General features: G+C 35.2%; 1 protein-coding gene across 3 annotated transcripts in view; it reads left to right on the top strand.

Moving 5' to 3' along the window:
* Window positions 1-14,060, top strand: part of LOC149785019 (sperm-specific sodium:proton exchanger-like) — a 196,698-nt gene that overhangs the window by 133,967 nt on the left and 48,671 nt on the right. For all 3 annotated transcript variants that reach the window (XM_089978712.1, XM_089978713.1, XM_089978714.1), the window contains 3 exons: window positions 6,565-6,759; window positions 10,093-10,294; window positions 12,616-12,764. In XM_089978712.1, the coding sequence (XP_089834838.1) occupies window positions 6,565-6,759; window positions 10,093-10,294; window positions 12,616-12,764 (546 nt within the window). The remainder of the gene's footprint in view (window positions 1-6,564; window positions 6,760-10,092; window positions 10,295-12,615; window positions 12,765-14,060) is intronic.

The raw sequence follows: 14,060 nt of genomic DNA on the forward strand, positions 1-14,060 counted from the left end.
TCTAATCTTATTCTAATTTTTTAGCATAGATACTGTGAAATGCACATAAACTGCTTGTTGATACTTGTGGTACTCTCCCATTTTCCCCAGAGGGCAAAAGTGGCCATCTTCACCTAATATGACTACATTTCTTTACAAATGTGACATTTTTAAATAATTTAAAATGTATAGCAGTAAATCATTTCCATTGTTTTATAAGTGGACTATTATTGAATATTTAAAGTGGTAAAAGTAATTCAGGCTGGGTGTGTGATACGGAAATTTTAGGTGTGCAATACAGAATCACAGACTGAACATATATATCAAACACCAGATAAACCATGTTAGATTAAAAGGGTATGTAATAAATGCCCTGTAATGTTTTACTGATGACAGGTATGTAATAAATGCTCTATAATGTTTGACTGATGACAGGTATGTAATAAAGGCCCTATAATGTTTGACTGATGACAGGTATGTAATAAAGGCCCTGTAATGTTTGTCTGATGACAGGTTTGTAATAAAGGCCCTATAATGTTTGACTGATGACAGGTATGTAATAAAGGCCCTATAATGTTTGACTGATGACAGGTATGTAATAAAGGCCCTGTAATGTTTGTCTGATGACAGGTTTGTAATAAAGGCCCTATAATGTTTGACTGATGACAGGTATGTAATAAGGGCCCTATAATGCTTGACTGATGACAGGTATTTGCAATGCTGCATTCAACCAAAACTGGCCATCTGATTACATTGTGGCATAGAATGTACTGTCTCATTGGTGTGTGGTATACACTTTGCATCATTTCTACCCCTTAAAGGCTTTGATGTCTATCAATAAAAGTATATAAAATTACAGGTATGTTCCCAGTATATGTGCTTCATAAACATTTTGCAACACCTGCAATATATGATAGTACTGAACAATTTCTACCATGATCAGTGTGTTACAATGCATGGAAGAAAATCAATGAATTTTAGAAATGTGTATTAGATTTCCTACTCAGTGCAAATGACAGGTTAGCTGCAATGCAAGAAAACATCCCTTCACATGATATGACATCATTTTAGAAAACTGATCCCATGCTAAAAAGTTCTAATCTAATAATGCATGCATGCATTTAGAAGCATCAGATCTTCATTAGAATTTATGATATCTGCATAAAATAAATCAGGAAAGATTTTTAAATGCCCAAAGTTTCACACTTAAGTTTTGTACCCAAAGGAATATTATCTCATGGCTCATATATACATGATAATAATGGTCATCTTTAGAAAATTCTATAAGTCATTGCCTAGTCTGCATAAAAAGAGGTTATATAACACTTTTCATGCAGTGACTTGTCAGCATGGCAAGACATTACATAACACTTTTTATGCAGTTGCCTGGCTGCATGGAAAGACATTACATAACAATTTCATGCAGTGACTTGTCTGTATGGCAAGACATTACATAACACTTTTTATGCAGTTGCCTGGCTGCATGGAAAGACATTACATAACACTTTTCATGCAGTGACTTGTCAGCATGGCAAGACATTACATAACACTTTTTATGCAGTTGCCTGGCTGCATGGAAAGACATTACATAACAATTTCATGCAGTGACTTGTCAGCATGGCAAGACATTACATAATACTTTTTTGCAGTGACCTGACTGCATGGCAAGACATTACATACAAATTTCATGCGGTGACCTGACTGCAGCCACAGTAGTGTTGTTGTCAGTATTAAAATTATATATCTTGTGTTTATCTTTTTGCAAAACAGATAGTTTTGGTACATCATCACACCATTTACAGGTGAGACACAAGGTACCAAGGAACCTCTGTATAAATACTATTCACTCTGTAAATGGAATATCTCACTATAATATCTTATCACAAGCAGTGTAGTTGACTGCTCCAATGGCCTAGTGGTAAGAACATCTGCCTCAAATGCGGGAGGTCTCGGGTTCAAACCCCAGCTGAACCATACCAAAGACATAAAAATGGTATTTACAGCTGCCAAATTGGCACTCAGCATTAAGAGATTAGCATTAGGACCGGTTGCCCTGGTGTCAGGATAATGTGACTAGGTGGGACATGATGCCACATGTCTGCAGCATGTTGCCCCATTGCTAGACATCACTATAAACTGTCACACTGCAGACATCGTAGCAATATGACTGAAAAATTGTTAAAGCTATGTTAAAAATCTAACACACATGCACACACACACACACACACACACACACACACACACACACACACACACACACACACACACACACACACACACACACACACACACACACACACACACACACACACACACACACAAGCAGTGTAGTCAGTTCTTGTCCATTTTACAACACTGAGCTTGAAAGACTAAATATTACAGTATTCCCTCACTATAAGGTATCTCAGTATAAGGTGATCCCTTTTAAATCTAGTATTGTGATATATCTCATTTCATTATTTATGAGTAATATTATGTATTTATGAGTATGTATAAATTACACTGGACAACAAATTTTTACAAAAGTCATGTTACTGAAATAAAATTAGTCAATTCTTATCAATTTTTATGTGCTGAACACGAATATGACAGTCAAATTGCAAAATTGGCTCTAGTTTTTTTGTAATCTGCAAGAAATTAATGTTTACATAATGAAATGCATTCCAATAGTAAAAGGTCAACTGTAATAGCCTACCTATAAAAAATCAAGTCATTGACTACATCTTAGATTTCTTCGCCTGTCTCTTGTACAGCTGTTCGGGAGCATCTCTGAGGAGTGTCCAGCAGTAGTCAGCCAGCATTGTAGTGGACCATTTTCCCTGGTATCTTTGTTCCATTGTTGCGATATCTTGATGAAAACGTTTGCCGTGTTCATCACTAACAATACCACAGTTGCTAGGAAAGAAATCCAAATGGGAATGAAGGAAGTGAATCTTTAGAGACATATTGCAGCCAAGTTTCTTATACTTCATCAACATGTCTTCTACTAGTTCCTTATAGTTTTCTGCCCTAACATTTCCGAGGAAGTTTGTAGAAACTAGGCGAAAAGCATTCCATGCTTGTTTCGCATCACCTTCCAGCAAGTTGTTGAACCGGTCATCTTTGAAAAGCTCTCGAATCTGAGGACCCACAAAAACTCCCTCTTTAATCTTTGCTTCGCTGAGTCGAGGGAATTTTTCATGCAGGTATCGGAATGCTGGCAAAGTCCGGTCAATGGCTTTCACGAAGTTCTTCATCAAACCTAGTTTGATGTGAAGGGGTGGTAGCAAGATTTTCTGAGCCTCAACCAGAGCTGGGTGTTGGATATTCTTCTCTCCAATGGCTACATTCTGCCTGTGAGTCCATTCCTTCCTCATGTAGTGCATTTCCCTTGCTCGGCTATCCCACTCGCATAAGAAACACATGTATTTTGTATATCCTTGCTGCAGTCCCATTAAAAGGGCAACTACCTTCAAATCACCACAGAGGTGCCAGCTGTACTTGTTATACTCAATGGAATTCAGTAGCTGCCTTAAGTTATCGTATGTCTCTTTCATGTGGACAGCATACGCTACTGGAATAGATGGAAGAATGTTTCCATTGTGCAAAAGCACAGCCTTGAGACTCAGTTTCGAAGAGTCCACAAATAGTCTCCATTCTTGTGGGTCATGAGTGATTTTTAAAGCATTCATGAGGCCCTCAATATCGGAACAGAATATCAGATTACTTTCCTTTCTGAAGAAAGGCTCCAATTGCTGGTGGTGCTTTCGATATGCAGTAATTGTGACATCTTCTTCTAGAAGATTCCATTGTTGGAGTCTTGATCCTAGCAATTCTGCCTTGTTCTTTGATAAGTCCAAATCACGAATCAGGTCATTTAGTTCTTCCTGTGTTATTCTGTGTGGGGTTGATGATGCACCACAGTGAAAATCTGGATCACTGCATGCTGATGGACCAGGAGAAGAACAGGTCGACTCACCTTTGTCTTCGTCAGATGAATCAAGAGAATATTCTGCTGGAGGTTCTGGAATAGGAAGTCCCTCACCATGTGGAACTGGTCTCAATGCGGACGGAATGTTTGGGTAGACTATTCTCGACTTCTTTCGCTTCGTTATTCCGCCGGAAAGAGGAGGAACCAAGCAGAAGTAACAGTCATTTAGGTGGTTGCTTGGCTCTCTCCACACCATTGGGACTGCAAACGGCATTGATGACCTTTTGCAATTCAACCACTGTGAAAGCTGTGTTGTACATGTAGCACAGCATATATGCGGAGCCCAAGGCTTGTCTTGGTCACCAACCTTGCATCCGAAGTAAAGATGATATGCCTTCTTCACTTGAGAATTGATACTTTTCTTCTGGTTGGCAAATGTCACTTCCCCACAAATATAGCAAAAATTGTCCGCGGTATTAACACACTTTCGAGGCATTACTGTTCTTTATTGTACGTAAATGGATAAAATAATAAGTTTTATGTAACAGTAGCTTGAACTGTCTCGCACAACGTCTAAAATATTTTAAATGCTGAACCTATCTGATTGGGCTTTATATAGTACACTGCTTACGTCAGCTTCAGCAGCCGCCTGGCATTAGTATAATAGGCCTACACATGTATAGTACACTGCTGACGTCAACTTACTTCAGCAGCCGCATGGCATTAGTATTGCATTGCATCAGAAAATGATGCAATCAACTGTGGATGATGTGAGCATGATGGTATTATGCAATGTTACATCATTATTCCGGATGTTGCTGCAGTCCTACTGGAGAAATTTACACAGTGAAACATAGAAAATGAGGTGTATGAATATCTTCAAAACGAGAGCCAATACAAATTTTTCACGGTTATATTCGTGTTCGGCACACCAAAATACTACAGATTAGGGCCTTTTCAAGTCAGTAATGATTTCACTGTTGACCAGTGTTATATGTCTAAAATACCTTAATATAAGATGACCTCAGATATAAGACAATCCACTTTTATGACTCCTGTGAACAGTGTTATAATGAGGAAATACTATGCCAGGTTATTACTTCTTTTCATGTCTTTGAAACTCTTCATGAATTTTAAAGAAGATATGTGGAATATGCATAACTGGATTTCATTACATACATAATTTACATAGTCTTTTGGCAAGCTCTACAGGATAATATGACCCTCCTTAAGCAAAGTCAAAGGGCATATAACATTTATGAGTGTCATACTACATGTATTGTATAACCCTGCCAATAGACCCTGTAATGAATTTATTGCCTTATGGGCCTGCTTCTTTTAATTTTGGTGGACATATCTGTACCTAGAACAGTTTTAGTTTAATATAAAGGTCTGTTTGACTTCTGATTTGATTAACTTGTTGCAGCCAGTGTGTGAAATGAGCATTTAATTTTCCTATTTTATTTTCATTCTAATGCTAATTATACAATTATAACAATTATATATTTTAATAATTACATTCTAAGATTGCAAAATCTGAATTATTAGTTTCTTGTTGTTAAAATTGTGAAGTGTGACATCCGTGGTCTTTAATGCTTTTGGCCAGGAATGACAGTGTTACACCTTTTGAATATGTAAACTTTATTATTCACTGATTATTCACACATCCCTGTAGGGTTTCATATGCCCAGTAAATACTGCAAATATCATTTGTTATGCATGACCTATTGACCAAACAGAGACTGAGAATTGTTTCTTAGGAGTAATAAGTACATGAATAAATGTAATACATGAATAATTCCTCCTACATCATTTTATGAAGAGAATTCAATGTTTGGTACATTGTAAAGGTTATTTCCAAGATGTTTACAGTGTTTTGTGGGAATAGGAATGTGTACAGTGTTTTGGGGGATTATAGATGTATACAGTGTTTTGTGGGAGTGTAGATGTGTACAGTGTTTTGTGGGAATATAGATGTGTACAGTGTTTTGTGGGAATATAGATGTGTACATTGTAATTTGGAAGTATAGATGAGTACAGTGTTTTGTGGGAGTATATATGTGTACAGTGTTTTGCTGGAATATAGATGTGTACAGTGTGTGTGGTAATAGGGATAGTGGGACAAGAGTTATGATGGTTACAAGAGCATGTGTACATGAAGAAAAAACCAATGAAAATTACATTTGCCATGCAGGAGGATAGATTTTACTGATTAAAAGTTTCTAAAAGTGTAACATTTTAAGGACAAATTGATGGACAGTTGTTTTTAAATATGAATGCAGGAAATATTGATAAATAGATATGAAAAAAACCAAGAAGAAATATTTATTATACCTATCTTCTGTTGATGCAAAGTAGGAATCACTAGAAAACATCTGGACAAAGTAACATAAATATTGTATATAAGGAAATGTCTTTGTTGTCAACTTTTTATGATTTCTTAATTGGTTAAAATTTGTATGCCAAATTTTTATAAAAAATTTAATTTGACTTGATTATATCTGTCATATGTAGTATTTATTTCCTCAGATTTCTGGCAGGTTAAACTTTTGCAATATATTGCCAGAATGCAGACACAAAAATGAAATTGTTTGGTACTTTGACATTATATGGTATTCTGTCCTTCCATATTTAATTCAGAGAATTAATATTTTATATTCTTTTTTTCCTAATAGAGACTAGTACAGAAGAAGGACTACATGCAGAATCCATGGAATGTCATATCACTTGTAATAATATCACTTGGATTAATTGACGTCATACTGAGCTTTACTCTGCCGGCAGTTTATGGAGAGAGCAATGATACTGTCAATGTTGTCCTGCTTGTTTTCATCTTACAGCGCTTTAGCAGGATCTTTCGCTTGGTCCAGGTAAGACAGGATGTGTATTATGAATAATTAACTATACAGTAATCCCTCCTATTAAGGCACCTTAGCTATGCATATGTCTCATCAGAATGAGACAGCAGACTCTGCACAGAACAATATTCACAAACAATAAACACTTGATGCTGTTACAACTAGAGGGGACATCATTTAAAAAATCTGATTTTGATAGAGCCCTAACAGAGTGGAGCAGAAAAAAAAGAGATAGATATTTAAGTATTAGGTAAATATTGAATTGTGTCCATCTCCCCCCCCCCCTGGTGACAAGGGGGAAATCCTCCTTATGATAAAATCCTGGGAGCATATTTGATTATTGGTATATTCTCTAGGACAATCTCCATTAAATTTAATGAATTCTTCCTTTAAAATCATACCAATCAGAACGTGATGTGTTATGTAACAAGCACAATCTGTTACTTTACCCTACCCCCACCACCATCTGTCATTAGTTGTTGTTGTTGCTGTTGTTGTTGTTGTTATAGGGTTTAATGCCATTTTTTAGCACAAGATAGGCTATACATGGTGGCCCGTATAAATGGTGGAGGAAGAAACTTGGAAAACCCCAGAAATAACCACCGACCCACAAGAAGCTACTGCAAGCTTTCTCATATACCCACATTGGTATAATCCAATACTCGAACCATCTGCCATTAGTCATTCTGGAGTCAATAATATTGAATGAGATAGTAACATCACTGAATATTGGAACAAGAGTACCATCCAGCCACTCATGAGTGCAAGGATGAACACTGTTGACACCTGTACCACCTAATCTGCAGCACTCAACTATTAAAAGTAGCAATGTCTGCATCTAGTTAGGGCTAACCAATGCTACACCTGGAGAAGGCTGTGATTTTTTAAAATGAAATTTCTGGCCACTAAATAGCTTGAAAAAGTACTCTTGCTCAGATTTGTAGAAAACCACAACTTATTCTATTCATCAGTTTAGTTGGAAATAATTATGTTGAGATAAAATATCATGCATCACTGGCCCTATGTTCATTATGAATTGATCATTGTCCATTGTCAGCCAATGGTTGCTTGTTGACGTTCTGGAGATGATATTTCAACCATGACTTTGATCAAACTTGGAATATGGGTTTGTATAATCAAGATCTCAGATGAGATCAGTAATGAGTGAGTTCCATGATATGATTTTCATCAGTTTGAGCTTCTTGGCACTCTGGAAGCCATGTTTCCAATTGGATTTTTATAAAATTTGGGAAATGGGCTTATGAGATCAAGATCTCACATGTGTTTGATAATGTGTGGGATTCAAGCATAGTAATGAGATGATTTTGCATGTGATTGGTTGACCTGGTTTTTCTTCTGAAGAACATATTTCTAATCTGATTTTGATTAGACTCAGTAAGTAATATTAAGTAATCCAGATCTGTGGTCGGTAGAACTCTGGGCAACATCCATGCATATTACTGATGCCATCTGCATCTGATTGGCCGACTTGTCAACTCTGGGCAACATCCATGCATATTACTGATGCCATCTGCATCTGATTAGCTGAACTTGTCAACTCTGGGCAACATCCATGCATATTACTGATGTCATCTGCATCTGATTGGCTGACTTGTCAACTCTGGGCAACATCCATGCATATTACTGATGTCATCCGTATTTGAATGGCTGAACTTTTTGACTTTGAAATGACTTTATTTCTGAGCAGATTTTACTAAATTTGGAAAATAAACTTAGGTCAGCAAGAGATCATATGAGTTTTATTATGAGTGAGATATATGCATGTTAGTAAGGTGATCTTGTGTCTGATTTCCTGAGCTTGTTAGCATTCTGGAATCCATTTGTCTGATTCATTTTGTATTAAGCTTGAAATTTGAGCTTACGTCATCATCATCATGATCTCTGGCAAGTTTGATGATGAATGAGATTGTCCTATCAATGATCTTGATTTTGCCCTGCCACAACTGTTGAATTAGGGCAATCCTTGTCCATCCTTCTGTCCATTGGTCAAGTTAATTTAGTTTTGCTTATAGGTCACAGTGAGAGGGCATTTGTTTTCAATTAAAACATTTCTGGCTTTCTCCTTAAACAATCAAAACTTACCTTCCTTGGAAGCCTCTTAGAATATAGGAACAACATGTCCTATTAAAAGCTGATCACTGTAACCAAAATTTAATTCCTCAGTGATCATAGTTTTTTGTGTCCAGGTCAGTTCTTGTGTTCTTTTGGTTATTAGGTTTCATACTTTTGTATATTAATCCATCTTGGTGAGTATAACACCATCATGCTTAAACACTTAATCACTGTGCCTACACTTAATGATTCATTGATTTTATAGTGGTATAGCATTCATTTTCCATTAATGCAGTTTGAGTTGAACAATATCTGAAGGAATATTATTTCATTACATGACAAATGTTTTAAATTACTGTTTAAATTGTTGAAATGTTCAATTAAATTGTAATTGTTTAAACTGTACTTATCTTGATTATACAACAGATTCTATGAACTGAAGCAACTTTCTCTTGATGGTTCCGATGTTTGTATGATAAGGTCCTTTATGGTGGTGGAGGCAAGAGAGTCTTCATAAAAAAAATTATAGAAATACATAAAGAAAAAAGAAGAATGATAGACAACTATACTTTTTCAAGTGTCAGAGCCAGTGTCTTCTCCCAAAATTTTGTATTTTATATATAACTTTGCATTATTAACATATTCTTTAATATCAATATCTACATGTAATTCACATCTTACCAACAAGATACAATGTTTTTTTTTTATTCATCAATAGCACTTCAAAAAATCTGTATGATACTAAGAAATTTCACAAACGTCAAAATGACTAAAAAATCCATAAAATTGTTTAATATGCCACAAACCCACAAATGCTGTGAGAAATCCAAAGTTAGCAGAAATATTGGCAGGTGTGTTCACCTTGCTGAACTGGGCATTGAATTTAGGTGCAAAGAACATGTATTAAAATTGCACTATGCAGGCATTTTTCACTCTGTTAAAGTGTATTAACATTGCACTATGCAGGCATTTTTCACTCTGTTAAAGTGTATTAACATTGCACTATGCAGGCATTTTTCACTCTGTTAAAGTGTATTAACATTGCACTATGCAGGCATTTTTCACTCTGTTAAAGTGTATTAACATTGCACTATGCAGGCATTTTTCACTCTGTTAAAGTGTATTAACATTGCACTATGCAGGCATTCTTTACTCTATAAAAGTAACTTTGAAATATTTACTGTCTTTCAGGAGAAAGTCTTTTCGAAGAAAAAGGTTTGAAAGTATGGTATAAAACTTGTCTTAATAATTCATATTTTTCTTCATCGATAGCCCCTGATGCCAGTAATCTTGAATTTGATAAAACGGCGGATGAGTCAGCATTTGAGTTATGGGTTTGATGTTGGTCGGGGTTATGCAGCAGGTGAAGAGGAAGTCCGTAAGCTGATAGATCACATGGTGGACCATAAGGAGATTGCAAAATCACTCAAACAGATGAGTGACAATGGAAGACTTGATGTCATCAGATGTCTTGGTATGCGACTTTAATTGTATCAGATTTACCTATGTGCATTATTTCTACCATCTTTAAGAGTGTCTACCAGCCTAATTAGGTTGTCTCAAAGTAGGAGGTGAGCTTATATCCTTATTAAACATTTCCAAAAAGATGTAACAATGGGCTTCTCATCAAGCATGGGCTTATCATTCAATAAATATGGCGCATTATTCACCCATCTCTTAACAGCATAGACAAAGATATTCATAATGCACTAGAAAATCAGGGTGTGTGCATTCATTTTATTTGTGATTTGATGTTTTGATCCTGATATGCTGGAATATCATGAATGTAATGGCAGATCAGGGTGTATATCTTTGTAGGTGGGTGTGGATTATGTACTGATATGCTGGAATATCATGAATGTAATGGCAGATCAGGGTGTATATTTTTGTAGGTGGGTGTGGATTGTATACTGATATGCTGGAATATCATGAATGTAATGGCAGATCAGGGTGTATATTTTTGTAAGTGTTTGGGGGGGGGTCCTCTTTTTTTTTTTTTTTTCAAAACCCTGACAGAGAAGATTGTTCCCCATCTTTTTGCGTAGGTGGGTGTGGATTGTATATTGATATGCTGGAATATCATGAATGTAATGGCAGATCAGATTATATGCTGCTGCATTAAAAGTTGATTTTTTTCACATACTGTTTTGTTTGCTTTCTGCTATCATCTTGGTATGAATTATTGACATTTACATTTTTTTAAAATAAGGTTACAGTGTTTCTTTTGTTTGTTGTCAGCTTATTGTCATCCTACTTGACAGATAGTTTCATGCAGGGGCATCCAAGATCTTAACTCAAATTTGCTCCCAAAAAATTGCAGGATTTAAATACGACTAAATTATGCTGCAAATGAGATAATAAATTTCCTACCTTACCTTCAAATAGGAATCCCACTACATGGCTTTAATCTTTTAACATGAGCCTCTGTGAAACACATTACTGCACTCCTCCACTCTGCCCCACTAACCCCTCAAAATATGCAACCATTGGGTTTTGTCCCTGTGGACAGTTTTAGTTGCAAATCTGACCCAGTAGTGTATAATTATGTGCTTATTAAGTTGGAATCTTTATAGTTTCCAAGTTATGATACAGGTACTATGTCCCCAGTGGTAGGCCTGAAACCAGTTTCATTGGCATATCTGAATTCATCTTTTAACATCCATTAACTGACCTTTTCTTAAAATAGCTGTTCCAGCATGTAAATAAACTGATTCTGATGGTTCAAAGGCATAATAACTTTTTCATTTTTTTTGTGTACTGTTTTCTTAATATCTGCATATATGCAGAAAATGTTAGTGAAGACTGATGAACCTTGAAGTTAAATTTGTCTCAAAAGTTAAAGATTTTTTATATATAGATATGGTTTTGCATATGTTTGGATCTCACAAGACATATACATTAAGATGCTTTTTTTATTGTGTCCTTTAAGCAATGTTTACAAGATGTCATGTTTCAAATATAGTGAATTGTAAGAAAGTTGACATTATATCCATTTTAAATCTCAGCTAAGTGTTAAATATTGCCTTAAAATTGTGGACCCATTAAAATTCAGGGAAACAATTAACTTTTCTTTAATGTTCTGACCATAAATTAATGGCTAAAAGTGCAATACTATAAAATATCGGTAAATAAATATATCTGTACACTGTGTGAGGCTTTAAAAATAGAAGATGAATATCTGGTGGCCTTGAATACTAAATACCATAAGTTGTATATGGGTCAGTGGCCTTGAATACTAAATAACATGAATTGTATATGGACTGTTGGCCTTAAATACTATATAACATGATTGGTGTAAAAACCAGTGGCCTAGAATACTAAATAACATGAATTTTATATGAGTAGTGGCCTTGCATACTAAATAACATGAATTGTATATGGACTGTTGGCCTAAAATATATAACATGAATTGTACATGGACTGTTGGCCTTAAATACTAAATAACATGAATTGTATATGGACTGTTGGCCTTAAATATTATATAACATAAATGGTATAAAAACCAGTGGCCTAGAATACTAAATAACATAAATTGTATATAGGCTAGTGGCCTTGAATACTAAATAACATGAATTGTATATGGACTGTTGGCCTTAAATACTATATAACATGAATTGTATATAAACCAGTGGCCTAGAATACTAAAACACATGAATTTTATATGAGTAGTGGCCTTGCATACTAAATAACATGAATTGTATATGGACTGTTGACCTTAAATACTAAATAAAAGTTGTCACTGTCTTTGTCATGTAAACACAACACTTCACTGAGCTTTTATTTCTCTGTCTGCAGGAATGCTGTCTAAGCAACACCCAGACATTGCGTTGTCAATAAAGACGAGGCAGGCAATAAGAAGCGTGCTAAATCAGGTTCGAGATGGAATTCATGAACTAATGGAGGATGGTATACTAGAAGAAGCAGAAGGGGCAAAACTTGAAAAGGTTATTTTGCAACCAGACAATTACTGGTCTGTCTACTATTGTACAGAGTAAAAATAAACCGGTCCCTAGTTTCCCTCTTGTTGTAAAGTTTTCATTTTAGATTGTGATTTTTTAATAAGATTTTCTTGCATTATTACTTTAGAAATCTTTGGGATTTTAATCAGAGGTAGAGACAATTGAAAGATGCAAAAGAAATAAATGTATTTTAGGCTTTTCCTTCTTGTTTGTATTGATAATTGTGAAAGAATTAAAAAATTCCTGAAATTTGAGGAAATTTTTTAGTTTTACTGAACAAAAAAATTATTTTGACAAGAATCAGGATATTAAGGCTTGGTTTAGATTTAGAGTTTGGGCACAGTAATCAGATTCTTATTCTTAGAGTTTGGGCACAGTAATCAGATTCTTAATCTTAGAGTTTGGGCACAGTAATCAGATTCATATTCTTAGAGCTTGGGCACAGTAATCAGATTCATATTCTTAGAGTTTGGGCACAGTAATCAGATTCTTAATCTTAGAGTTTGGGCACAGTAATCAGATTCTTATTCTTAGAGTTTGGGCACAGTAATCAGATTTTTATTCTTAAAGTTTGGGCACAGTAATCAGATTCTTATTCTTAGAGTTTGGGCACAGTAATCAGATTCATATTCTTAGAGTTTGAGCACAGTAATCAGATTCTTATTCTTAAAGTTTGGGCACAGTAATCAGATTCATATTCTTAGAGTTTGAGCACAGTAATCAGATTCATATTCTTAGAGTTTGGGCACAGTAATCAGATTCTTATTCTCAGAGTTTGGGCACAGTAATAACATTCTTATTCTTAGAGTTTGGGCACAGCAATCACATTCATATTCTTTCAGGTTAGATGGTAAATAAAATTTTTAAAAATCTCAAATTGTGAATAAAATTTTGAGATCAGCTGGAGACTAGCTTCAGATTCAACAACTTCAAATTTTGGGGCTTACACTTAATCAGCTTCAAATTTTGGAATTAAGTGCCACAGACTTTTTATAAGTCCACAAACTTTCTACCACTGACTTCTGTGCTGCTTTGAAACATTTTGAAGTTTTTGAGAATTTAGCTTGAGTGAAGCTGTGAAGCTTCTGTTTTTAAAGATAGACCCAATGTCATATAAATATGTTGAAACTCAGAATTAAATAAACATTGTGACCTTGGGCCAAAGTTGAAGCTAAGCATGGTGCTGGACAAATTAAATTGATAGGTCTGTCATTCCATATTGAACATATTTTCTAACATTGTATGTTTTTGGCTTGTTCATTATCTTCTTTAAAATGCAAT

The sequence above is a fragment of the Sinohyriopsis cumingii genome, chromosome 13 (assembly GCF_028554795.1).
Source record: "Sinohyriopsis cumingii isolate HCF-2022 chromosome 13, ASM2855479v2, whole genome shotgun sequence".
NCBI classification, from domain to species: Eukaryota; Metazoa; Mollusca; class Bivalvia; order Unionida; family Unionidae; genus Sinohyriopsis; species Sinohyriopsis cumingii.